This window comes from Melanerpes formicivorus, unplaced genomic scaffold (genome assembly GCF_026170545.1).
Source record: "Melanerpes formicivorus ecotype bairdi unplaced genomic scaffold, bMelFor1.0.p_v2 SCAF_21, whole genome shotgun sequence".
In the NCBI taxonomy this organism is placed as follows: Eukaryota; Metazoa; Chordata; class Aves; order Piciformes; family Picidae; genus Melanerpes; species Melanerpes formicivorus.
Window position 1 is genome coordinate 10927643 of NW_027142373.1, and position 26561 is coordinate 10954203.

The window sequence follows — 26561 nt, forward strand, 5'->3', positions numbered from 1 at the left end:
CCATAGTGTTTCTCCTCTGTCCTCACTGCTCTTCTGACTTCAGGAGTCCACTGTCCTCACTCTGACGTGTGGTTTGTTGGGTTTTGGATGTGTTTTTCCCCCCTGCAGCACGAGTGGGCTTGATGCACATTGGGGTCTTTATCCTCCTGCTTCTCAGTGGGGAGCGCAACTTCGGGGTCCGCCTGAACAAGCCCTACTCTGTCCGAGTGCCTATGGACATCCCTGTCTTCACAGGGACACATGCAGACCTGCTCATCATAGTGAGTACAGCTCCAGCAGCTCTTGTCTGTCCCTCCTAACTCCTCTTTTATACCTCCACAAATAATTGTCCTGCCTCCTCTGATACACGCTCATCCTTTCCAGATTGCCAGCCCACCGAGGAGCTGGGATCTGGCCAAGCACTGGTGGGACACACTGGGGGCATGCTGTTAACCTGAGGTGACAGGGCTGGCAGGGTGCATGTGCATGAGATACCATGGAATCTACAGGAGATGATCCTGAAGAACAGGATCCTGGGTGGTGCTGGACTGGTGTCTAGAGGACTCTGGGACTGGCGTGAGTAGGATGGGTGTATGGTCTCTACCAGACATGATTGCAGGTGCTGGAGCAGGTCCAAAGAAGGGCCACAAAGCTGGTGAAGGGGCTAGAGAACAAGTCCTCTGAGGAGCAGCTGAGGGAACTGAGGTTCCTGCACAGAGAAGGGCAAGAAAGCTGGGGAGAGGTCTGGAGCACAAGCCCTGTGAGGAGAAGCTGAGGGACCTGGGGTTGCTTAGCCTGGAGGAGAGAAGGCTCAGAGGAGACCTTATTGCTGTCTACAACTACCTGAATGGAGGTTGTAGCCAGGTGGGGGTTGGTCTATTCTCCCAGGCAACCAGCACCAGAACAAGAGGACACAGTCTCAAGCTGCACCAGGGGAGGTTTAGGCTGGATGTTAGGAAGAAATTCTTCACAGACAGAGAGATTGGCCATTGGAGTGTGCTGCCCAGGGAGGTGGTGGAGTCACCACTGGAGGTGTTTAAGAAGAGGCTGGATGGAGTGCTTGGTGCCATGGTTTAGTTGATCAGATGGTGTTGGGTGATAGGTTGGACTTGATGATCTCCAAGGTCTGGTCTATTCTATTCTATTCTATTCTATTCTATTCTATTCTATTCTATTCTATTCTATTCTATTCTATTCTATTCTATTCTATTCTATTCTATTCTATTCTATTCTATTCTATTCTATTCCTGAGGGGAGACATTCTCACTCTCTACCCTGAAAGAAGGTTGGAGCAAGGTGAGTTTTGGTTTTTTTCTCCCAGGTAGCAAGTGATAGGAAGAGAGGAAATGACCTGAGGTTGTGCTATGGGAGGTTTAGATTGGACATGAGAAAAACCTCTTCTCTGGAGGGTTGTCAAGCCTTGGAACAGGCTGCCCAGGTTGAATCATCATCCCTGGGAGGATTTAAAAGATGCAGAGATGTGGTGCTGAAGGCCATGGTTTAGCAGCAGACCTGGTAGTGTTAGGCTAACATTTGGAATTGATCTTAGAGGTCTTGTCCAGCCAAAACAGTTCTGTGATTCTAAGGCAGGAGATCTGACTGCATTGCTGGCTCTGCCCCAAGTAACAAGAGCTGTGTGGAGCATGTCAGACCAGTGCTACCAAGCTCAACCCCACAGCTTTGGGCTGCTGCAAGGTTTTGTTCACCTATCAGTCTGTAGTGCTGCGGGCACAGCGCTGCCTACAAAGAGCTGTGCATTTCACAGTACCAGCCTCAGGTTCCCCTTCTGGCATGTTCACCAGAGAAGAACCTTTCAGCAGCTTCCAACAGGAGATTCCCACCAGAAGGAGCAGGAGGAAATGTGCCCACCAGAACTGTTCTTGCTGCTTTGTGTTTTCCTATGGCATTCCATTCACTTGAGATCACTGCTGTATTTTCATTATGCTGCAGGTCTTCTCTACAGGCGTACCAGCTAGAGTGGGGATGTCTGAACTGGTTGTGAAGCTGTTGAGTCTTTCCATGGCTGAGGCTATAGCTAAGAACAGTAGGGCAAACATTGGAGTTAGAAGCTTGCACTAAAATCAAGTGTGAAATGTTTGGTTCTGTGGTGTTTCAGGCAGATGTCATTGGGGTTCAGAGTCAAAATCCAATGGAGGTGGAGGTGTTTCTCACTTCCTGGTGGTTTATTCTCTGTCTCAGGCTGCCTGTGGGTTTTGGAAGAGCCGAGAGTCAGTTTCTGTTTGCAGTGTTGTGGAGCCCTAATCACATCCCCAAAGCATTCCTTGTGCTCCTGGAGCGCGAGGCTGCAGCCGGGGCAGCCTTCCCCACCTGTGTAATTGTGCAGCGTGCAGGGCCCTGCCTAGGCAGGAATGGTGTCAGGAAGCGATTAGTGTGGGGGTGGCACTGGTTTTGGTTGAGAAGGTGCTTTCAGTAAGCTGCTGCCTTGCTCAAGACCTCCTTCCTCCCCACAGGTCTTTCACAAGATCATAACCAGCGGGCACCAGCGGCTGCAGCCTCTCTTTGACTGCCTGCTGACCATCGTCGTGAACGGTGAGCACTGTGTGAAACCACAGCACGCAGAGGGGGCAGCTCTGGCTGCTCTTCCTTCCCTCTCCCTGCATTCCTACCTGTGCCCCCTAACCCTGACCAGTGCTGCTGGAAATGCATCCTTCCCAGTCTGTGCTGGAGGTGCCAGCTGCAGATTGGACCTGCCTGCAGGGCTGTGAGCCTGTGCTCAGTCAGATGGGGCAGAGTCCCTGGAGCGCTTCTGGGGTGGCGGAGTGGCATGTGCCAGAAGGCCTGGGGAAGATGGTTGGCACTGCTATCCCTTTCCAGCAGGGAGTGCCACCTCCTCGTGGTGGCAGTGGCTTCCCATGGGCTTAGTGAGTGTGCAGATGGTGCCAGTGGTGTAAGCTTTGCAGAAGATGTGTAGTTTCACACCAGTAACATCTCTGACATAAGAGCCCCTGGAAGTAGGAGTGTCTGCTTTTGTTAGGGAATATCTTTTGTTAGGGAATATCTTTTGTTAGGGAATATCTTTTGTTAAGGAATATCTCACCTCTGTTTGGAAATGCTTCTGTGAAACCCTGCTGGGCTCAGCTGTGCCATGAGACTGTCCCAGAAGTGCAGGGTGGGGAGGTGGTAAGAGAGCCATTTCTAGTGGTGTATTTAAGTGGCTCTTTCCAGTTTTCATGTTTGCCTTCCGCAGTGTCTCCCTACCTGAAGTCTCTCTCCATGGTGGCTGCTAACAAGCTGCTGCACCTCCTGGAGGCTTTTTCCACCACCTGGTTCCTGTTCTCTGCTGTCCAGAACCACCATCTCGTTTTCTTCTTGCTGGAAGTTTTCAACAACATCATTCAGTACCAGTTTGATGGTAAGAGGCTGTCTGCTGTATTTAGTGGGTTTGCACTGGTTTGGTCCAAGGGAACCTGAGATGGAGATTCAGAGAGAGATTCCAAACAGATGGGAGAAGGGGAGAAGTGCAGATACCAGCTGTGTGGAGCCTCGCCTAGGATTGAGAAGTTGGGTTAGTAAGTAATCAATGTTGTGTCCTGACCCAGGGAGGTTGGATTAGAGCTAAATGAGATGGCAGCTGATTATCAGCATAACTTCAGCCTTCTGTAGAGCATAAGGTGAGATGGGCAAGGAGAAGGGAAAGTATAGTGCTGCAGTTATCATAGTATCAGTCAGGGTTGGAAGGGACCACAAGGATCATCTAGTTCCAACCCCCCTGCCATGGGCAGGGACACCCCACACTAGATCAGCCTGGCCACAGCCTCATCCAGCCTGGGCTTAAACACCTCCAGGGACGGTGCCCCAACCACCTCCCTGGACAACCCATTCCAGGGCTTCACCACTGTCATGGGGAAGAACTTCCTCCTCAGTGATGGGCTGGACATTGCTGTGACACTCAGCAGTGTAAGTGAGGGACAGAACCACTTCCATCTCCCTTGAACGTTTAAAAGTGCCTCAGATCTGCTCTGGCAGGTCACTGGAACTGAAGACCAAACAGCTCCATCCAGACCAAGTTATGGCACTTCCTACCTTTCCAGGAATGACCCTGTGCTTTGACAGCCTTTTCCCTCAAGGGAGCAATCGAGTGAGGTGCCTTAAGCTGCTCAAGACTTCATGGTTTGCTATCAAACTGCAAAGCAGGAGTGACTGTTCTGCTTCCTTCTTGGAGACTGTGTGAGCGGTGGTCACCAGATCCTGAAGCAGCTTTTGTGGCTGTGATTTGTGGTTTCTTTTAGGAGATGGTTTCATTCTCTTCTCTGCCACCTTGCAAACAACAGCAGTTTGGCTTTGGTCTTCCAAGCCTGTTTCTCCTCAGACGGAATGCTCCTGGTCTGTCTTGTGAACTCTTTGGAAGGTGGAGAAATGTTGACTCTTGACTAACAACCTTTTCCTTCCAAAACAGGGCCTAGGATGTGCTTCACACTGTCCCTTTTCTATAAAACTAGAAATGGGGAGATTGAGATTGGATGTGAGGAAGAAGTTGTTCCCCAGGAGGGTGGTGAGAGCCTGGCACAGGTTGCCCAGGGAGGTGGTGGAAGCCTCCTGCCTGGAGGTGTTTGCAGCCAGGCTGGATGTGGCTGTGGGCAACCTGCTGTAGTGTGAGGTGTCCCTGCCCATGGCAGGGGGTGGAACTGGCTGATCCTTGAGGTCCCTTCCAACCCTAACAATTCCATGATCCTTTTCAGCTGATGGAATGTCAGTTTCTAAGCCACTTCTTGTCAGCCTTCCAACCCAGGCAGGACTTTGCTGCCTTTCCTGTACCGCTTTCTACCGGATAAGAGGCTATCAAGCTCTGCTCTTTGCTCTTGTGCCGCTGCCTCTCTGGGTGGTAGCACAGCTGGAGGGCAGAGCTCTTTGAGTCTCACCTCCCTGCTGGTTTTGTTGCTGTGTTTCCCAGGGAACTCCAACTTGGTGTACGCGGTGATCCGCAAGCGGAACGTCTTTCACCAGCTGGCCAACCTGCCCACGGACTCCCAGGCCATCCAGAAGGGGCTGCAGCGCAAGAAGAAGACTCCTGAGCCCATTTCTCGCACCAACTCCCAGGATGGGGTCTCCATGGAAGGGTCACGTCCCGCTGCCCCTGCTGAACCAGGCACCCTGAAGACCAGTTTGGTGGCTACTCCGGGTGAGCTGTGGTTCAGCTGGGTGGCGGGAGAGCGGTTTGTTTGCCCTGCCAGATACGGGCTGGACTCACCCTTTCACTGGGTGTGGGAGAGATTAAGAGTTTACATCTGTCAGTGCTTTGCTGCTTTCCACTCTGAGTTTGCCCAAGCTGATCACCAGCAAGTCAAAGTAAACTGCCTTGAGTTTCTCTTCGCTGGGACTTGGTGTCCGTGTGGATGCTGCGTTGCCATAGTGGAGCTGCAAGGGCATCAAATGTTGCCACTCGCTGGGTCACAGCGTGGTTATGGTGAATGGGGGCCTGGTGGCTTTGTTCTGTCCTAGGGACTTCCCATGGGGGTGTCCAGCTTGCCAGGCTTCTTGTTTGTTTGATCCCTTCTCAAGTCTTTGTTACAGTGGAGAGAGCATGTGTTCTTGGTGGCCATGATTGCTGTCTCTGTCTTTGTTTAGACAGGCTGAGGAAGCTGGGGTTGTTCAGCCTAGAGAAGACTCTGGGAGGACCTTAGAGCTGCCTTTCAGTACCTACAGGAAGGCTGCAGAGGGACTTTTCATGAGGGTGTCCAGCAACAAGGACAAGGGGGAATGGTTTGAAGCTGAGGGAGAGCAGGGTTAGACTGGATCTTAGGAAGAAGTTCTTGAGTAGGAGGGTGGTGAGACCCTGGAATATGCTGCTCAGGGATGTTGTGGATGCCTCCTCCCTGGGAGTGTTCAAGGCCAGGCTGGATGAGGCTGAGTCTAGTTGAAAGGTGTCCCTGCTCACATCAGGGAGGTTATCCCTGTGAACCTGTGTTCCTCTTACACCAGGTAGCATTATCCTAGAGACAAACCTTTGGGGGGAGTGAAATCCTGGCTAGATCTTGCTTCTCCATCTTTGGAGGCTTTCAAAACCTGTCTGGATGCATTCCTGTGCATCCTCCCCTAGGTGATCCTGTTTTATCAGGGGGGTTGGACTCAGTGATCTCTGGAGGTCTCTTCCAACCCCTGCCATGCTGTGATTCTCCCCTTGGAAGGAGAGCTTTCCAGTTGTCAGCTGCTGCACAAGGTGTCTGTACCTGTAGGGAGGGTAGAGAAGAACCCCCTGCTTTTAGGCATGTTGAATTCACTTGTGTTTCTTGTTCCTGAGCCTTTTCTGCTTTGAATGCAGGAATTGACAAGCTCACAGAGAAGTCACAGGTGTCAGAGGATGGGACCATGCGTTCTCTGGAGCCTGAGTCTTCACAGCCTCCTCCAGAGGGGAACCCACCCTCAGCTGGGAGCGATGGGGAGCCCTGGAGTGGGGTAAGGCCAGACACTGGTGTGCAGGGAGGCTCTGGGGTGTGAAATGAACTAAAGGGGACTGGAAGGACATCAAATATTGCCACTCACTGGGTCAAACCAAATGGTTTTGGTGAATGGGGGCCTGGTGGCTTTGTTCTGTCCTAGGGACAGGCTGAGCTATCTTTTCCAGCAGTGCTCTGGAAAAGCTGTGGGGAAAGTGAGCAGCAAATGGGTTGTTTTTCTTGCTCTTCAGTGTGGTTTGCTTTGGTTTGCTTGGTTGTGTTGTCTGTCTCTTCAGAAGTAATCTTTCTTGACAGGAGGCCTCACAGCCCCGACGGGATCGAAGGCGTCTCTCCAGCGCATCCTCCATTGGACAGTGGACCCCAACTCCTGACTGGGTAAGGGAATCTGGACAGAGGAAAGAAATAATGAGGGGGCACTGTGGCAGAAATGTCACACAACACACAGCCCCCCCCTTCCCTTGCCAGCAGAGACTCCCCTAGGGAATCATCTCCTCCTAAGGGATGTCTCTGACACGTGGCCAGAGCTCCAGATGTTGACTGCCACCTGCAGAGGAGGCTTCTTTTACCTATTTTAAACTACCCTGCCACTAGTTTCCTTGAGTGGCTCTTAATTGTGGTGCTCCAGGATTGATGGCATTGCTGTTGTGCACTCAGTTCATCCACCACCTCCATGATTTTGGCAAACCCCATTCATTGTGGAGGTAACTGTAGAAAAGCTGCTACTGCAGAGCACTGATTTCCCTGTGGGCTTTCCTACTTCTAGGTGATGTCTTGGAAGTCAAAGCTTCCCCTGCAGACAATCATGAGGCTCTTGCAGGTGCTGGTCCCTCAGGTGGAGAAGATCTGCATTGACAAGTAAGCACATGTCTGGAGAGAAAGGGCTGTGCAGTGTGAGAGGAGCTCTGTGAGGCTGGCACTTTGGATTTGAAGGGTCTCCAGGAGACTCCTTGTAAAGTATAACTGAAAGCACTGGGGGCTCAGCAGAGGAGATGTTATTTTGTTTGCCAGGCTTCCTGTTTGTTTGATCCTTTCTCAAGTCTTTGTTACAGTGGAGAGAGCATGTGTTCTTGGTGGCCATGATTGCTCTCTCTGTCTTTGTTTAGACAGGCTGAGGGAGCTGGGGTTGTTCAGCCTAGAGAAGACTCTGGGAGGACCTTAGAGCTGCCTCTCAGTACCTACAGGAAGGCTGCAGAGGGACTTTTCATGAGGGTGTCCAGTGACAGGACAAGGGGCAATGGTTTGAAGCTGAAGGAGAGCAGGGTTAGTCTGGATCTTAGGAAGAAGTTCTTCAGTAGGAGGGTGGTGAGACCCTGGAATATGCTGCTCAGGGATGTTGTGGATGCCTCCTCCCTGGGAGTGTTGGATGAGGCTGAGTCTAGTTGAAAGGTGTCCCTGCTCACATCAGGGAGGTTGGAGCAGATGACCTCTAAGCTCCCTTCCAGCCCAAGCCATTTAAGAATTCTGTGTTGCTTCGTGCTGCAGGAGCTCTGGGGATGTCTGTGGGACATGCTAAGGCTCTTCCTGATCTCTCTTTCTGCAGGGGTCTCACTGATGAGTCGGAGATCCTCAAGTTCTTGCAGCACGGCACCCTGGTGGGGCTGCTGCCCGTGCCTCACCCCATCCTCATCCGCAAGTACCAGGCTAACTCGGGCACTGCCATGTGGTTCCGGACCTACATGTGGGGAGTTATTTATTTGAGGTAAACCAGCTGGGTGCAGCCTGGCTTGGGCTTGCCCAAAGACCCTTTTTGGGGCCTGTGGGGAGAATTGCATGCACTTGGCTGGCTTTAGATTGCCTCGTCGTTAGAGGGTAGAAAGGTGGCACTGCCTGGGCCAAACCAGCTGCTCCAATCCTTTTGCTTGAGAGGTGATGTGGCAGGAGTTGGTCTGGCAGTACTGCTTGTTTGGGAACTGGCAGCAGCAGGGAATAGCAAAGCTGCCTAGAGGAGTGCCAGCTCATGTAAACCACACTATCACCTGGAAGGGTTGGACCAGATGATCCTTGGGGTCCTTTCCAACCTGGCACTCTGTGATGTGTGAGCTGGTGCAGAGACTTCCTGCAAAGCTCTGGCTCTGGGGGATGCTGTAGTTGCTGTTGTCCCTTTCAGGTGCATTGGCTTTCCACCAGTGATTTCCTCATTTGCAAAGCTGATGGCATTCTGTGTAGCCAGCTCCTGTAATCTTGGCTGTGATTTGAATTCCATGTGCCTAGCCACAGAGTAAAGTGGCTTTTCTCTTTCTCCCTCAGGAATGTGGATCCCCCTATCTGGTATGACACAGATGTGAAGCTGTTTGAAATTCAACGGGTCTAAGAGAGCACTTACCTCTACAGAGAGAAATACACTGGATCTGAGGACTGCTGTGTGCTGCTTCATCACAGCTATTCCTGCATTTCACATCCAGCTGAGAGACCAAAAGGACAATCACTTCATTTACCTCCCTGTCATTTAAAGCTTTAATTGGGACCTGCTTGGACATCCCTCCCCCTAGCTCACTTCTCTTCCCTCACCCTTCACCTTGAACCTTGAGTGAAAGATGTCTAAGGGATTGTCCATCGTTGTGGTTGCACTAGAAATCAGAGTTCTTAGCTCTTCTGTAACTCTTTTGCTCCTGGATGTGGTTTGGAAACCAATCTGACCCTGTCCTTGCCCTGCTCAGAGTCAGCATGTAACTGGAAAAGAAGAGCTGTAAACTGGGTGCAAGGGGGAAGCTGCTACTCCTGCAGGAGATGGGGGTTGGAAACTGCACTTACTTTCATGTGGCTCCATGAAGTTTCCAGGGCATCCCTTCTGGCTGCAGGTATCTCCCTGGTGTCTCAGCTGCATAGTGGCAGGGAAACCTTTCCCATCCAAATGAAAAGGAGAAGATGCTGAAAGAAAACATTGTGTCTCAGTTCTGTCTCAATCTCTCTACTCCTTTCCTGGAAAGCTGCTTAAGAAGTTTTGTAGTGGCCAGTGCTTTGGTATCAGGCATGAGGAGTTTTACCTCAGCTTCCAGGCCCAGCAGCTTGTCCTTCATAGGGGGCTGTGGCAGTGGAGTGTTTGTCACTTTGGAAAGCCCTGCTTAAGCCATGTGAGCGCACAGGGAGGAAGGGACTGGCTCAGCAAGAGCAAGAAGAGGCATGACTGTTACATCCTTTCAGTCTTCTCCTGATGGCTGAAGGGACAGTGCCACCTGGGGCCGAATGGAGCCATATCCTTCTGTCTTTGCCTGGCAGGCTGATGGAATGCAAGGAGCAGAAGGGTCTTTTGCACACTACTGTCTAAGGCAGGGGATTGAGGGAGGCACTCAGGGAAGTTGTGTGAGGAATTTGGAAGTTGTAGGAGGAAAAGCATCTCCATGTCAGTAGGGAGTGGAGAGTGCTGAAGCAAAGTGCAGGTCTTCAGGGCATTTTGCTAGTGACCAAGATACCAGATCTTGAATGTATTGGGTCCCAAGCACATGGAGTTTGGGAAGCCAGAATGAGAGTTGGTGGGAAAGCTGCTGTTGCTGGCTAGGCTCAGCAGCATGGGGCTGCACATTGGTAGGTGGAGACAGCCTGGGGGTTTGAATCCAATTTGATGTCCTGCTGGGAGGGTCTGCTGTCATAGAGCTGGGTGGTCTTTAGACAATGAAATGTGAGGGGTCCTGTCATGAGCTGAAACCTTTCCCTCGCCACCAAAACTTAGCCCTTTGGGCTCTTGGGAGGATCCCTGGCTGTGAGCTGTTTGCCACAGCTTGGAACCAGTGAGATCAGAAAAGTGCTCTCACACATGAAGAGAGGGGACAGGTATGGCACAGACTTGTGTGTCTCCTTAACCCTTGCCTAAGGTTGAAGCTCAAGTGATAGCAGTGTGACCATTCTCTCCTGGAGACAAGCTGCTCCAGGCTCCTGCTGGCTCCTGCTGGCTGGCAGTCAGGTGGCTTCCTCCTCTGGGCACTGAAAGTGGACCAAAGTCCCAGGCCAGTAGAAAGCTGCCACAAAACCTGGCTGGTTTTCTGAAGGATAAGAAGTATGTGAATTAGAGAGAAGTTATTCCCCCACCCATCTCCAACCCACTTTGCCTTCTAGCACTGCTCCCGTTCTGACCTCATCTCTGTTCCAATGTACACAGGGTGAGGTCTCTGTTTCACTTGGAATCTCTTTTAGTGTGTAAGAATATGATGTGGTGGGGCAGCCTCTGATTGTGCGGCACGTGCACCTCGCAGCTGGAAAGGGGCATCCCTGTGTCCCACGTGCTCGCCCCTCTCCTCCCATGGATCTGCTGGTTCTCATGATCTCTTCCATCCTCTCTTTTCTGCTTTGTTTCTTTGTGAGTTTCTCTGGAAACCTTTCTTTTTTTCCTCTTTTTTTTTTTTGGTTGCTGTTTTGTTTCTTGGTGTTTGGAGTCTGATCCTTGTCCTGTGGAAATCAACTTGCACTGTAAACTATTTGCTTACTTACAGAGAGAAAGATAAAGATTATCTGAAACATGCACTTGGTTGCTTATTTATTTCCCTGAGAGAGGTTTCTAATCTTGTTTGCCTTGTGCTGGGGTGATTTGTGCTACCAGGAGACCAGGTGCTGGCTTCCTCTGCAGAGTGAGCCTGGACTCTGTGGGTTTGGCTGTTTCTGCCTTTGCAGCACGAGACGCCTTCAGATGTAACTGCCTCAGAGGGTACAGAAAGGGAGCTAGACCAAGCAGGATCAGGTGTCTGTGGAGGGGCTGGAGAAGCAGGTTGTAGGAGTGGCTGAGGGAACTGGGGTTGTTCAGCCTGGAGCAAAGGAGGTTGGGAACTGGCTGGAGGGCCGAGCCCAGAGAGTGGTGGTGAATGGTGCCACAGCCAGCTGGCGGCCAGGCACCAGTGGTGTCCCCCAGGGATCAGTGCTGGGCCCTGTGCTCTTTAACATCTTCATTGATGATCTGGATGAGGGGATTGAGTCCTTCATCAGCAAGTTTGCAGATGACACCAAGTTAGGAGCAGATGTTGGTCAGTTAGAGGGTAGGAAGGCTCTGCAGAGGGACCTTGACTGACTGGACAGATGGGCAGAGTCCAACAGGATGGCATTCAACAAATCCAAGTGCCAGGTGCTGCACTTTGGCCACAGCAACCCCATGCAGAGCTACAGGCTGGGGTCAGAGTGGCTGGAGAGCTCCCAAACAGAGAGGGACCTGGGGGTACTGATCAACAGCCACCTGAACATGAGCCAGCAGTGTGCCCAGGTGGCCAAGAGGGCCAATGGCATCCTGGCCTGCATTAGGAATAGTGTGGCCAGCAGGAGCAGGGAAGTCATTGTGCCCCTGTACCCAGCACTGGTTAGGTCACACCTTGAGTCCTGTGTCCAGTTCTGGGCTCCTCAGTTTAAGAAGGACATCGAAACACTTGAAGGTGTCCAGAGAAGGGCAACAAGGCTGGGGAGAGGCCTTGAGCACAGCCCTGTGAGGAGAGGCTGAGGGAGCTGGGATTATTTAGCCTGGAGAAGAGGAGGCTCAGGGGTGACCTCATTGCTCTCTACAACTGCCTGAAAGGTGGTTGTAGCCAGGAAGGGGTTGGTCTCTTCTCCCAGGTAACCAGCACCAGAACAAGGGGACACAGTCTCAAGCTGCACCAGGGGAGGTTTAGACTCGAGGTGAGGAGGAAGTTCTTCACCGAGCGAGTCGTTCGTCATTGGAATGTGCTGCCCAGGGAGGTGGTGGAGTCACCATCCCTGGAGGTGTTCAAGAGGGGATTGGACATGGCACTTGTTGCCATGGTCTAGTCATGAGGTCTGTGGTGACAGATTGGACTTGATGATCCTCGAGGTCCCTTCCAACCTTAGTTATACTGTGATACTGTGACACTGTAATGGTATCACCTTCATCATCATCATCTGAGGCTAAGGGGACGCCTTCTCCCTCTACACCACAAGAGGTTTAGGTTGGCTGTTAGAAGGAATTTCTTCACTGGAAAGGTTCTCAAGCACTGGAACAGTCTCTCCAGGGACATGGCTGAATCCCCACCCCTGGAGGTGTGTAGAAGTTGCAGAGATGTGTTGAGGGACATGCTAGAGTTGTAGAACATTTGGACTTGATGATCTTGAAGGCCTTTTCCAACCAAAAGGATGCTCTAAGTCTCCTGACTTTGTGAGCTGTGTGCTAACACCTTTGTGCAGTGTGGACCCACAAAACAAGGCATGATGGCAAAAGATGGGGGAGCAGATGACACAGGAGCAGGTGGGCCACTGACCTGTCATGGCTGTGGTAGGTGCAGGAGTCATGCTCACTCCTCCCTAGGCTTTTAGATTCCTGTGCCCCAGCCCTGCTGTCAGTCTTCAGTTTTAATCACATGCAAACTGTCTTCATGGTTTTACCCTCCTGGAGGTACACACAAATTGGTCCAGAGGCAGAACCCTCCTAAGTGAAAGGGCTGAAACCTTGGCCCCCGCCTTTCCCCTTGGCCCCCGCCGTTCCCCTTGGCCCCCGCCGTTCCCCTTGGCCCCCGCCTTTCCCCTTGGCCCCCGCCTTTCCCCTTGGCCCCCGCCGTTCCCCTTGGCCCCCGCCTTTCCCCTTGGCCCCCGCCGTTCCCCTTGGCCCCCGCCGTTCCCCTTGGCCCCCGCCGTTCCCCTTGGCCCCCGCCGTTCCCCTTGGCCCCCGCCTTTCCCCTTGGCCCCCGCCTTTCCCCTTGGCCTCTGCCTTTCCCCTTGGCCTCTGCCTTTCCCCTTCGCCCCTGCCTTTCCCCTTGGCCTGGAAGAACGCTTTTACTGTGGCCTGGTGGGGGATTTCTTTCCTTCATCTGCAGTATTAGAACTGGGTGTGTTAGGAAAGGACCTAGAGGACACTTGCCTGATCTATAGTGCCTGTGGGTAAGAGGTGGAGCCTATGGGCTTCACTCCTGCTCATGCTAATCAAGTATTCAGATATTCCATCTGTCCACCAGCAAGAAATCACCAGCTGGCCTCTCCTACAGCCCACCCTTGCACACAGTACCTACAGGACTTGGTGTTTATAGCTCCAAAGGCACCTGCTCACTGGAGTCTCAGTCACTTGGAGTGGTTCATCCATGACACTGCAGATAAACTCCATCACCTGGATTTGCCCATGAAGAGCATCATTGCTTGTCCATGACTAGGAACAAGCTTTGAGGTGTTTATCATCTGAAAGGGCCAGAGCTTAGCACGTCCAAACTGTGACATCAGAATACTAATTCACTTTATTGGAGCCTAATTTATCCAGCTGTTCTTTCTCATGTCAGAGTTCTCTTGACACAGGCCTAAGTAAAAACACGTGTGGGGCAAAGTTCATGCTCCTGGAGGGGTTCTCAGTGAGTCAATGCTGAATCCTGAGGGGAATGAGGGGTGTGTGGTCAGGAATGTCTTAACTGTCATCACTCTTCCTGTTGTGGGAGAATTTGCTTTTCTAGCTCACAGAACACTCCATACCCAGGCTCTGCTCCTAAAGCCTGGGGTTGATTTACAGAGGAACAGAAGCAATAACCCAGATGCCTTTTGCACTCTGCCACTTTGGCCTTGGTTGAGTCCTGAAGGATTTTGCTTGTAAAACAAGGCCTGCCCTTACGTCTCACATAACCTCTGCTTCCAAGAGCTGTGTCACTGTGTGCTGGCTTTGAGTGCAGAGCAGACCCAGAGAGCTCACAAGATGCACATGAAAACTCAATCTCTCTTTATTTCCATTCACCAGGCTCTGGCTGTGGGACCCACAGCCGGAAGCTCTTTTGCTCTCCCTTGGGCTTTCAAATCCAACAGCTGTGGAATGAGTGCTAAGAGTCTTTGGTCAGTCACTGCAGGGTGCAGCTGCCTTCCCTCCCACATCACCCCCCTCCTGAAATGTTGGTGGATGTGCAAAGCTGTGCTGCTCTGAGGAGCAGGGAGGGATTCACAGTAGGGTTGGCGCTAGCTCTACGGGCAAGGGTGAGACGTTTGCTAGGACATCATGCACAAGGAGCATCAAGTAGAGATCAGATTGTCTTCTGCTTCTCACCTGAGGCTCTGAGTGATGTGTGGAGCAATGGTGTTCATTCCCAGTAAGGCAAAGTACTGTTCTAGCTTCTGGTTTTGGTAACAGGAAAAGATGCACTGAGCCAGTGCAGGGCTGAAGGCCTGTCCTGCTCCTTGGTACCCAGCCCTGCCAGAGCCTGGCCCCCTTGGGACAGGGTCCTATGGGACTCACACAAGTTGGTGTGCCAGCTGTCAGCACCAAGAACAAGCAGAACTAGTCCCTGTGCTGAAAACTGAAGCAGCTGCCAGCACCTCTTTGGAAATGACACCCAAACCCTGCATGTTTGGTTCATTTCTGAATGGCTGTGGCTGGGAGTGCTCCTGGGTGTGACTGCTGCTGCCAGGGCACTCTGCTGCGGGAGGGTGGGTGAGTTGGTGAGCAGTGGTGGGGCTGGGGATCCTGCAGGGTGGATTTTTGAAGTCCTTTGGGGATTAGGTCAGTCTCTGTTGCTTCTGTTGAAGGCTGCTCTTGCATTCTTCTGTCTGGAAGATTTCAAGAGGAGCTGATGATGTCCTGCTTGCTGCCGTGCAGCACCCCTGGCAGACTACCAGCAGGCATGGCTCCACAGAGCAGTAAGACAGGGCCTGTTATGGGCCTTGAGTCTATTCTCTATGGAGAGAAAAAAAAATGCTAATGCAAACCACCCTCCTGTTCTCCTGAAACTCCTGGAGACGTTGTGCAAGGAGGAGCGAAGGCAGAAGCTGGAGGGGGAAGGTTTGCAAGCTTCCATGTGCATATGCGTTGCTTCCTGCCCCTTTGTTCAGCACTGTGGGTTCACCCCAGCCTCTGGAGTGTGGAGACTCAGCTTGGTTCAGGCTGTGACGTAGATCTCCAGGAGCCCCCCGACAGAGTGCATTCGGTAGAAGACCCCCAGGGGGAGCCCGAAGTTGACGATCACAAACCAGGTGGAGTAGCCATAAAACGACTTTTCCAGTCCGTTCTCAAAGGCAGGGTGAGCCCCGAAGGTGGGCATCACCCACAGCTAGAGAGGGGGGAGGGAAAGAGAGAGGTCAGAGGAGGACAAACTGCCTACTACCTCCACTCTAATCTCAGCACTGGCTCAGGGGCTGGAGGAATATTTCAGGAGTATCAGAGGAGTCTCCCTGCCAGCAAAGACCCTGGAACAGGTTGCCCAGGGACGTGGTGGAAGCCACATCCCTGGAGGTTCACAGAATCACCAAGGTTGGAAGAGACCTCAAAGATCATCAAGTCCAACCTGTCACCACAGACCTCATGACTAAACCATGGCACCAAGTGCTACATCCAATCCCCTCTTGAACACCTCCAGAGATGGTGACTCCACCACCTCCCTGGGCAGCACATTCCAATGGCTAATGACTCTCTCAGTGAAGAACTTTCTCCTCACCTCAAGCCTAAACTTCCCCTGGCACAGCTTGAGACTGTGTCCTCTTGTTCTGGTGCTGGTTGCCTGGCTACCACCTCCTTTCAGGTAGTTGTATACAGCAATAATATCTCCCCTGAGCCTCCTCTCCTCCGGGCTAAACACCCCCAGCTCCCTCAGCCTCTCCTCGTAGGGCTTGTGCTCGAGGCCTCTCACCAGCCCTGTTGCCCTTCTCTGGACATGTTCCTAAGGATGTGGCTCTGGATGCTGGATGTGGCTCTGAGCAACCTGATCTAGTGTGAGGTGTCCCTGCCCATGACAGGGGGTTGGACCTGGATGATCCTTGAGGTCCCTTCCAACCCCAGCGATTGTAGAGGGAAAATGCTCTGCTCATGCTGCTGACTCCTTGCTGCAAGTCAGATACTGCTCAATTCCTGGAAACCTAACCATGGCCAGCTTCAGCTTTCCACAGAATTTCACTGTTTGCTTGGTCAGGCTGTTTTCACTGGCCTGCAGGGGAGATGTGTGTTGATTCAAGTGCCCAGAGCACAGTGTACTTTGTTGGGTGAGTTTCAACCCTGGAGGTTCATGTTTACAAAGACTTACTGCCGCTGCCTCATGCTTCTCTGCTTATCTCCTGGAACACCCTTAATGACTTTGCTGACCTTTCCAGAGCTTAAAAGTTTGCTGCATAAAGATTTATTCAGAGAATCACAGAATGGTTTGGGTTAGAAGGGATCTTAAAGATCACCCAGTTCCAACCCCCTTGCCATGGGTAAGGGACACTTTCCTCTAGACCTGGTTGATCAAGGCCTCCAGCCTGGCCTTGAACACCTCCAGGGAGGGGGCATCCATGACCTCCCTGGGCAACCTGTCCCAGTGTCTCACCACCCTCAGTGTAAAGAACTTATTTCTAATCTCCTGTCTAAGTCTGACCTCCTCAAACTTCCATCCATTCTCTCTCACCCTATCACTACAAGCCCTCACAAGAAGTCCTTCCCCAGCTTTCTTGTTGCCCCCTTCAGGTCCTGGAAAGCTGCTCTGAGGTCTCCCTGGAACCTTCTCTTCTCCAGGCTGAACGGCCCCAACTCTCATAGCCTGTAGGGGAGGTGCTCCAGCCCTCTGATCATGTCATGGTAAGATCATCATCCTATCAGTTGTCTTCTTCCTGCACCCAGGAAGCCCAGCCAGCTTTCACTCTTGGCTTAATCAAAAGAGACCTTACCATGATGGGAGTGGGGGGGCTGACAGCACAAATGGGCTTGGCTTGCCTCACCAGCAGATTTAAACTTGGTGGGCAAAGGTTTCTTGCATAGAAAAGCAGCCCAAGAGAAAGACAAGGAGAGCATGTTTGTGTCACAGATCATCATGACAAGGCTCTGACCTAGTGGAAGATGTCCCTGCTCGCTGCAGGGGGGGTTGGACTAGAGGACCTTTGGAGGTCCCTTCCCACCCAAGCTCTTGTATGATTCTGTGATCATGACTCAGCTGGGCTGTGATGTGGAAGGCAGAGCAATACTCACTATGATGTTGCACAAAACCAAGAAGAAGGAGATCTCCCTTAATGCTCTTCTCTTCCAGGTCAGGACTGAGTAGCTGTGGATGTAGGACAGAGAAACCTTCCGGAGCTCCTGTCCCAGCTCTATCACACTCACTCGTCTCTGGTCACAGCCTTCATGATTCTGCTCTTCTTTCATGTCTTCCTCGTTGCTAGATGATGTCTGTGTCTCCTCCTGTTTGCTGCCTGCCATGGTTTCCTCTTCACTAGGTAGCTCTGAAGCGTGTTGCCCATTGTGCCCTGGGTGTTTGGCCTCCACTGCTGCTACAATGTGCTGCCGGTGGAGCCCATCAATGATGAAGACATTCTGGGTGATGTTCTGGAAGATGAGGAGGACAGAATAGGACAGGATCAGACTATTCAACAAGTCCACGGGGTCAGTGGCCACAAGGGCAACAATGGAGAAGTAGCACATGCCGATCTGGCCGAGGGCTGCCCCCATCAGCAGGATCACGTCCAGGCTGCGGGTCGGGTTCTTCAGCGTGTCCAGCTCCCTTTTCTCCAAGGCGTGGATGATTGTCCCAACCACTGCCCCCACGCTCATCAGGGGCAGCAGCACAATGTAGTAGGAGTAATACATCACAAAGACCTGGCGGTCTGGGACCGAGCCCGTGGCCTGGATCTGGTACAGCATGAAGACGCAGGTCCCGGTGATCACCGCAACGGCGCCCAGCAGCGGCCCAAACACCACCCCCTGGAGCCTGAACTTGGGCTTGGCTTGGGAGATGTCGGCGTGGCTGATGCGTCTGCCCACGTTCTTCCACATGACGTACAGCACTGAGCAGCAGACCAGGCAGTACTCGGTGTTGAAGGGGTAGAGCAGGATGTAGCCCTTCTGGAAGACTTTGCAGATGGTGGTGTTTGGGCATGTGCAGGAGGTAGTCTCATTGCCTGCACCGCGAGGAGAGAGAGGCAACAATTAAGAGGGAGCTGGCCTGAGTCCTGTGTCCAGTTCTGGGCTTCTCAGTTTAAGAAGGACATTGAGACATTTGAAGGTGTCCAGGGAAGGGCAACAGAGCTGGGGAGGGGTCTGGAGCACAGCCCTGTGAGGAGAGGCTGAGGGAGCTGGGGTTGTTTAGCCTGGAGAAGAGGAGGCTCAGGGGAGACCTTATTGCTGTCTACAACTACCTGAAAGGAGGTTGTACACAGGTGGGGGTTGGTCTCTTCTCCCAGCAAGCAGCACCAGAACAAGAGGACACAGTTTCAAGCTGTGCCAGGGGAAGTTTAGGCTGGAGGTGAGGAGAATGTTCTTCCCAGAACTGGCCATTAGGATGTGCTGCCCAGGGGGGTGGTGGAGTCCCCATCCCTGGAGGTGTTCAAGAGGGGATTGGATGTGGCACTTGGAGCCATGGTTTAGTTGTCAGGAGGTGTTAGGTATTAGGTACTAGGTTGGACTTGATGATCTCTGAGGTCTTTTCCAACCTGGTTGGTTCTATGATTCTGTGATTTCATGGCTGTTTTGGGGAGTTTCTTGTGTGCAGGCACAACCTCTGTCTCTGTGTACCTCAGAAACAGTGATGAGCAGCAAGTTAAGGGATTGCCACTCGGTCCTCAAGCTGCCAGGGTTCAGAATAGCAGTTTAGCAAATGTCTTTTCCTACATTTGTAGTGCTCCTCCTGGTCAACACTATAGGTACTGGGCCACAGAGACACCTTTTCTTCACAGTGAAGCCTGCTCTATCTCTACCCCTGGAGTATTACAGAATCACAGGATGTTAGGGGCTGGAAGGGACCCTGAGAGATCATCCAGTCCAACCCCCCTGCCAGAGCAGGAGCACCTAGAGCAGATCACACAGGAACTTTCTATTTCCTGTGTCCTCAGAAAGACAAGCACAGCACATCATAGAACCACAGAAGGGTTTGGGTTGGAAGGGACCTTAAAGATCATCTGCTTCCAACTGCCTCTCCTACCATGGGCAGGGGCACCTTCCACTAGCCCAGGTTGCTCAAGGCTGTCTCCAACCTGGTCTTGAATACCTCCAGGGACCAGAGAATCAATAAGGTTGGAAAAGACCTCAAAGATCATCAAGTCCAACCTGTCACAGAATCACAAAATCACAGTATCACCAAGGTTGGAAGAGACCTCAAAGACCACCAAGTTCAACCTGTCACCACAGACCCCATGACTAAACCATGGCACCAAGTGTTACATCCAATCCCTTCTTGAACACCTCCAGGGATGGGGACTCCACCACCTCCCTGGGCAGCACATCCCAATGGCCAACAACTCTTTCTGGGAAGAACTTTCTCCTCACCTCCAGCCTAAACTTCCCCTGGTGCAGTTTGAGACTGTATCCTCTGTGCCCTGGGGCATCTGTGGCCTTCCTGGGTGAGTGTGTGAGTCTCTTTCAATCTGGCAATCTTTTGCTTGCAGAGGAGAGGTAAATATGAGGGAAAATGCTCGTTTATCATGAGCTTTCCCTTTCCTGGCCCTCAGTTCCAGGCTTACACAGCAAATCCCCCCCAGACAGATGGAGATGTTCTCTCCTTGTAGCCCATCTCTTCAAAACAACTTCCAATGATAGGGTAGCTGCAGCATTTGGGGGAACTGGTTGTTACAGAATCACACAGAATCAAACAGATTGGAAGAGACCTCCAAGATCATCAAGTCCAACCTGTCATCCAGCCCTAACTAATCAACTAGACACTGAGTGCCTCATCCAATCTCTTCTGAAACACCTCCAGGTATGTTGACCCCACCACCTCCCTGGGCAGCCCATTCCACTGGGCAGTCTCTCTGTCTGTGAACACCTTGGTAGCTGAACAGCTGAGATTAAGAGCTGTTGCCTCCCCAGAAGCCAGCCATGGCAGCTCACACCAAACAGGGAGGTGAGAAAGGAGCCTTGCCTGCAAATCGCTGCTCCACCTCCCGCAGCTGAGACTCGATCTCCATGTGAATGGTGTCGTTGGTCACTGCCAAGAGCCAGAGGAGGAGGTTGGTGGCTATGGTCAGCATCAGCCCACACCTAGGAGAAGAGAAAGGCACTTCCTCAGGATGTGACCTGTGGAGATTGTTCCTGACCTCTGTGTCCATGTGCCACGTCATGCTGCCCTTTGCTTCTTGCCTACCTGAGCAAGCATGTGTGTGCACACCCCGGCGTATGCACCCCCCAGTGTGCCTGGGGATTTCCCCATTGGTGCCTGCTCTGGGACTTTTTACACCCAAATATGCCTGAGGATGTTCCCATGTGAGCATTTGCAAAGGAGCAGGGCAGGTACTGGCCTGGATTGAGGAAGGTAAGGCTGAGACAGCTTCCAGTGACAGGAACGGGGAGGCCACCCCCACCTCATCCTCCAGTAAATGGACTGCTCCCAAAGCCAGGCCAGCAGGAAGGTGTTTGGGGGTAGGAGGAAGCAACAAGCAGCTATTCAAGGCATGAGTGAAAAGGAAAGGTAGCTGGGGAGCCCAGGAAGGAGGATGGGTCTGGTCAGGTCATAGCTCATGTGTGGTGCAGGATTTAGAGAGTGTGCAAAATCAGCTGAAGACAGTTCTGGCAGGAGTAAAGGACAGCATAAGCAGAAGGAAAGGAAGAGTTTAGAGGAGCTGAGGGCTGGGATGTTGGGGTTTTTTCCCCCTTTATCATACCTGGTCAAGTTGTGCTGGACTTGAATGCAGTCCTTAGAGTGATGCCACAGGAAAAGAGCCTGCAAGAGGATACCAAGAATGAGGTGAGCAGGGCAAAGCAGGCAGCTGGCCAGGCACATGGTGGAATTGGGGCAGGCAGGCAAGCAGACACGTGTCCCACAGGAGCAAACCTGCCTGGGAGCAGTGGCGCAGGGCATGTGTGAGCCTGCAGCTCAGTGCTGAGCTGTGTGCTGGCATCCCTGGGTGACTGCAGCACGTGTGAGCCTGCTCCCAGTGGGCATGGAGAGGGACTTTTTACAAGGGCCTGTGGGGACAGGACGAGGAGTGGCGGTCTGAGACTGGAGCAGAGCAGACTTAGATTGGATATTAGGAAGAAGTTCTTTACTATGAAGGTGTTGACACACTGGAACAGGCTGCCCAGAGAAGAACCTGTGGATGCTTCATCCCTGGATGTGTTCAAGGCCAGGTTGGATGAGGCTTTGAGCTATCTGGTACAGTGGGAGGTGTCCCTGCCCATGGAGCTAGATGACCTTTAAAGCCTCCTCCAGCTCAAACCATTCTGTGGTTCTGTGATCTGGGAGTTCTGCTTTCCTCTGATGCTGTGTACAGAGGTATTTGCTGCTGAGATGGGAGCTAGTTTACTTTTCAGATATGGCTTTGGATGTGGAAAGAAGAGGGCTAGTATAAGAGGAACCAGCTGCCAGACAGCTGCTTTTGGTGAGGTGTTTTTTGTGCCCCGAAGGGCTTTGCTGGGGGGATGCATTAGCAAGCAGTGAGGCTGGGTCTCTGGGCTGAGTCGCTCCAATGACATCTCTGGCAGAGTCCAAAACTTGCTCTCCTCTCTCCCTACTTTGATGCTTCAAAACACACTCCTGTGGCTCCTGCAGTAGGTCAAGTGCTTCTGGAGTGATTTCTGTCTGCATTTTGCTGCTTTGCTGCTGAGTCTGGCTCTGGAGGAGCATGGGTGGTGTTTGAAGCACACCACAACGCTTCCATACCCTTAGCGCTCATGAGAATCCCTCATTTCCCCAAATCTCCTCACTTCCTCCCTCCCCCTTAGGCACCCAGGAAGGGGATAGGCAGAATAAGCAAGCTCCCAGAAGCTGCAGTACCTGGGTGCAGATAAAGAGGATTTCAATGCTGGGGAACAAAATGTCCACCTTGGACTTGCACTGGATGAGAATCACGCTGTAGCCGATCTGGAAGGCGTTCAGGAGGACGCTGCAGCTGCCAAACAGCAGCACTGACCCTGGGCAAACAGCAAAAGCACCACTCAGTGATCAGAGATGTGTCTGTGCAGCACCTGAGCCCAGCTGGGGACCTCATGCCCCTTGGATTTTGGTGGAGCTGGAGGCCTTTGCATTTGGAAGTCCTGTGATGCCTGGATGCGTTCCTGTGTGACCTGCTCTAGGTGACCCTGCTCTGGCAGGGGGGATTGGACTGGATGAGTTTTTGAGGTCCCTTCCAGCCCCTAACGTTCTGTGGTTCTGTGATTTGGAGAGCAGGGGACAGAAGGCAGCCTGATTGCTGAACCTGGTTGTGTGCTTTGGTTGGTTCAAGGTGTTAAGAGAATTTGAGGTGTTGTTTTGTGCTTGGATACAAGGTGGGAACAGGGTTTGGGGCCTCTTCTATCCAATTTGAAGTAACAGTCTGGAGAAAAGAAGGCTCCAGAGAGACTTTATAGCAGCCTTCCAGCACCTGAAGGGGGCCTGCAAGAAAGCTGGGGAGGGATTTCTTACAAGGGCTTGTAATAATAGGATGAGAGGGAATGGATTGAAGCTTGAGGAGGGCAGATTTAGACTGGAGATTAGGAAGAAATTCTTTCCAGTGAGGGTGGGGAGACACTGGCACAGGTTGCCCAGGGAGGTTGTGGATGCCCCCTCCCTGGAGGTATTCAAGGCCAGGTTGTACAGGTCCTTGAGCAACCTGGTCTAGTGACAGGGGGTTTGGAACTAGATGATCTCTAAGGTCTCTTCCAACCCAAACCATTCTATGATTCTGTGGCAGGAATAAGCTAAGGGCAAGTGATAGCTTCTGCCTTGGGGAGAGAGCAGGTCTGCTGAGGCTTTCCACAGCACCAAACTGCAGAAGTTAGGACCCTTTGATTCTGCCTTTCTCCTTGGACACCTCTGCAGTTTCAGGTACTCAGGTGCCTTGCAGCTTTCTTCCCTTTCATTGCCTGTACTTAGTTAACACAATAGTGCACTAATTAGAAACTGCTTAATAAACCAGAGGCAGGGCTGTGGGAAGTGCCATTCCACAAAGTGGGGCAACTACTGATAGCAAAGCCTGGGTGTCGCTGGAATGTGACTCACTGGGCAGCAATCTTTCCCTGGGAACAGCACTGCTGTGATGTTAAACAAGGACAAGGGTGGCTTGGGCATGCTGATGCTTTTGCTGGGTAAAAGTGGTGGTTCTCTCACTTTGCCAAGTGGTCATTGCCTAAAACCTTTCCTATGCCTCTTCCAGCATGCTCAGTTGCTGGGCTGTAGGTGGGAGGTACCTGGGTTGTGCTTTGGGAAGAGACCACAGGGCAAAGTTGGACTGGAGGCTGAAAGGAAGCCAAGCTCAAGACCCTCCTGGCTGCTCTGCTTCCTCTCTGAGGCATCCACTACGTCCCTGTCTTCCCCCAGCCTTGCACCACAAGCTGAGATTCCCAACACCTCAACTACATCTCCTGTGGCCTCTACCTCTTTTGGTAGCAGAGGGAGAATTTCTTTCTCTTCCAAGCACTGGGAAGGTGGTGAAAGGCACAGGAAGACGCCCCAAAGCAGAACTTACCCCTGATCCAGATGGGCCCAGCGTGGGAATCGCGGTGCAGCACAGCGTGCGGCTGCCGACTGGTGCCCAGCAGGTAGTAGACAATCCAGCACAGGCACAAGACCTTGAGGATGGAGAGCAGGATCCAAACCTCTGCCAGGGTGATGGCCATGTGGTTGAAAATCATACTGCTGATGAAGGCACAGCCCAGAAACACCACGTTCATGGCCAGCAGCCCTGAGAAGAGCTGCCCAGCTTTCTGAGCTTGCCTGTCCCTCTGCTGCACCGAGGAGCAGTGGCGGTACAGCCAGAACTTCTCATAGTGGATCGTGGAGGTGTCTGGTGGGGCTGCTGCTGGCCTGCTCATGCAGTGGTGGCAGGGCTTCTGCCTTGAGACTTTGTTGGCCAACATGGCTCATCTGCCTGGGGGTCACCTGCTGTGTTGAAGAAAGGTGGGGTCAAAAGTAAGAAAGATGGTGAGGAACATACACCACCTGAAGGTGTTCAAGGCTGGGTTGGACAGGGCTTTGAGCAACCTGGGCTAGTGGGAGGTGTCCCTGCCCATGGCAGGGGGGTTGGAACTAGATGACCTTCAAGGTTCCTTCCAACCCAAACCATTCTATGACATGCTGAGATGAGAGGCTGTGAGCTGTGCTGTCCAAGCCACTTGTATAGTGACCTCCCTTCCTTGCTTTGCAGCTTTCCCCATCCTCTCCAGAGCTGGATGAAGGGGGAAAGAGCTTGGTCTTTAGCCCAGGTTAGGCATTAAAAATTTCCTGGTGGGCAGAGTCATTGCAGGGCTCTGAGAAAAGGCTCTTCTGCCAAAAGCTGTCCAGAGACACCTGCATTAGAATGGACATTTGATACCTCTGCCCTGTCCCACCACAACTTGGAGATGTGGGGACCAGAGGTGCCCCAACAGTTCCCATCCTCACCTTTCACTCCTCCTCTGTGTCCAGCCCTGGATTCAGGCTTCCTCCCTTCCCTTTGTTGTCCCTCTGAAATTCAGAGCTGCTTGATTTTGGTTGATGGGCCCAATCTGTCCTTTTAGGCTGTGAGAGCTACACCACACTCTGGGTATGGCCACACAAACTGGGACAGAGCTGGAGATAATAAAAAGAAGGTCTGTAAAGTTTTGCTCTGAGCTGCTGGGAAAAGATCCAACCTGCCAACCACGTGAGCTGAGACTGGGACAAGGCTAAGCCCCAGGTTTCTCTCTTTTTCAGCTTGTAGCACAGAGGAAAAAAAAGCAGAGAGCCATGAGCACAGCCAGAGCCTGGGAGCTTTTCTGACCAGCTTTTGGAAGAATCTCAGTGGGACCATGCTGCCCATGAAAGAAGTCTCCTTGCTCATGTGGAGCGATCAGCCTCTCTGCAGACTTGGCATATGGAAAGGTGCTTGCACTCCAGAGAGAGACTCTGGCTGCAGTGGGGGGTGGCTGGAGTGAAAGGAGGAGACCCCTGAGATGTGTTTGAGAAGGGGAGAGAATTATATGGAGGTGTCTTGAGGCTTTGGGGGAGACATTGTCTAAGAAGGGCTTGAAATGTCAGCGCTTCCCTCTTCCCATGCACGTGCACTGAAGTGCTCTGCCCTCTTTGCTCTCATGGGATTCAGGGAACTTCTGCTAACTAAACTCTTCCCCATTTGGTTCCAAACACTCCCAACATAGCAGTGCAAGAGCAAATACCCTCCCCTCACTGAGAGCCATAACTCCTCTGCTTCAGGATCAGAGGCAAGAGGTGAGAGGCCATAAAGTCAGAAGGATCAGATGGAAACCTCTCAGCAGTGCCCAAGCAAGGCTGCAAGCAGCAGTCGCTGCCAAGGACCCACCCTGCTGACCCCATAGCTGTGTGCTGCTGGAAGCAGCCAAGCCCCAGCCTTTACTTAAGCCCCAGCCCTTACCTCCCTGCAGCCTTCCCAGTGGGAGCAGCTCCTGGCACAGCCTCTGTTAGCTTCACTCGCTGGGGTTCCACCAGGGTGCATCTGAGTCTTCCCACCGGACGAGAGCCCTTGGCAGGAGCAGCCAGGACTGCTCCCCACTGAGTGCAGCCTCTGCTCCCAGCCCATTGATTTATTTTTTTCCCTCCTTGTTTACTTTGGGTCTATTATTGTCATTACCTTAATTACTCAGTGAGAAGCTCTCAGCTCTGCCAAGGGCAGCCAATGGGGATCGGCTTCTTTGTACACTTGCTGGGTTGCCCCATGCCAACGGCCTGGGCAAAGAATGTGCCAACTGGTAAAACCACAAGCTGGTGGTGACTAATTTGTGCCATGGCTCAGGGGAGTAAAGAGCTAATCGCCTGGCACAGCCTTGTGCTGGGAGTGCTTGGCCACATTGCTCTGGCTGAAATCCACCTGAGTTCCCAACTCCCTTGGTTTTAGGTAGATCCTAAGTTTCCTCTCCCCCCACCTCCAATATATCTTTACCTTGTGCCCTTATCCAGGGCATAGGTACCCAAACTGACCCCAAAGGGCAAAATCTGCAGTCCAGCCATGTTGCTAATTTGATGAACTTCTGGCAGAAAGGTTGCTTCTTTTGGGGGTGTGTGTGTGGATGTGTGTGTGTGATAGCCACAAACTGTTAATGCTGACTTAAGAGCAGGACTCTGTGCGAACCTCACAGGCTCAGTTGTGTGGGGTCAGGGATGCTTTTGGTCCAAGCTGTGCTGTCCCTCTCCCCTCACCCTGTCCTGGGACTTTGTGGTGGGCTGATCCCTCTGGTTTTGCGGCTGGCAATGGGGATTTGGTGTTCACAGCTGAGCTGGTGAGCCTAGAGGGTCTGCCAGGAGAGGATGGCTCCCTCCACAGAAGAAGTAATTTGCATGTCCCAGGATGAACTCCCTAAGCCCTGGGGTTCTGGCAGCTGGCAAAACCACGTGAGTTGAGGTGCAGAGCCATGAAACACTTTTCAAGAAGCTGATTAGGGGTAGGAGTGGGTGGGGGAGCACAGGTTATCGTGCGTGGGGA

The 26561-nt window shown here is 52.3% G+C and overlaps 2 protein-coding genes across 3 annotated transcripts in view; one reads left to right on the forward strand and one right to left on the reverse strand.

Annotated features, from left to right (window-relative positions):
• Positions 1-10850, forward strand: part of HID1 (HID1 domain containing) — a 34111-nt gene extending 23261 nt beyond the window's left edge. Inside the window, exons 11-19 of the mRNA XM_068151576.1 lie at positions 109-260; positions 2451-2529; positions 3188-3352; positions 4892-5119; positions 6260-6393; positions 6690-6770; positions 7159-7250; positions 7936-8094; positions 8643-10850. Of these exons, the coding sequence (XP_068007677.1) occupies positions 109-260; positions 2451-2529; positions 3188-3352; positions 4892-5119; positions 6260-6393; positions 6690-6770; positions 7159-7250; positions 7936-8094; positions 8643-8706 (1154 nt within the window). The 3' untranslated portion in view covers positions 8707-10850. The remainder of the gene's footprint in view (positions 1-108; positions 261-2450; positions 2530-3187; positions 3353-4891; positions 5120-6259; positions 6394-6689; positions 6771-7158; positions 7251-7935; positions 8095-8642) is intronic.
• A 2709-nt stretch (positions 10851-13559) lies between these two features.
• On the reverse strand, positions 13560-25618 carry OTOP3 (otopetrin 3). 2 transcript variants are annotated; one of them, XM_068151578.1, is made up of 8 exons: positions 25497-25618; positions 24530-24697; positions 23616-24028; positions 21947-22083; positions 20835-20893; positions 20096-20214; positions 17215-18140; positions 13560-15331 (listed from the first exon to the last, which is right to left on the reverse strand). In XM_068151578.1, exons 3-8 carry the CDS (start codon positions 24004-24006, stop codon positions 15161-15163), a joined length of 1803 nt encoding a protein of 600 aa, XP_068007679.1. In that variant the 5' UTR covers positions 24007-24028; positions 24530-24697; positions 25497-25618; the 3' UTR covers positions 13560-15160. The 2 variants fall into 2 exon arrangements, with proteins under 2 accessions (XP_068007679.1, XP_068007678.1); XM_068151577.1 differs by having other exon boundaries at positions 23616-24031.
• Positions 25619-26561: the final 943 nt, after the last annotated feature.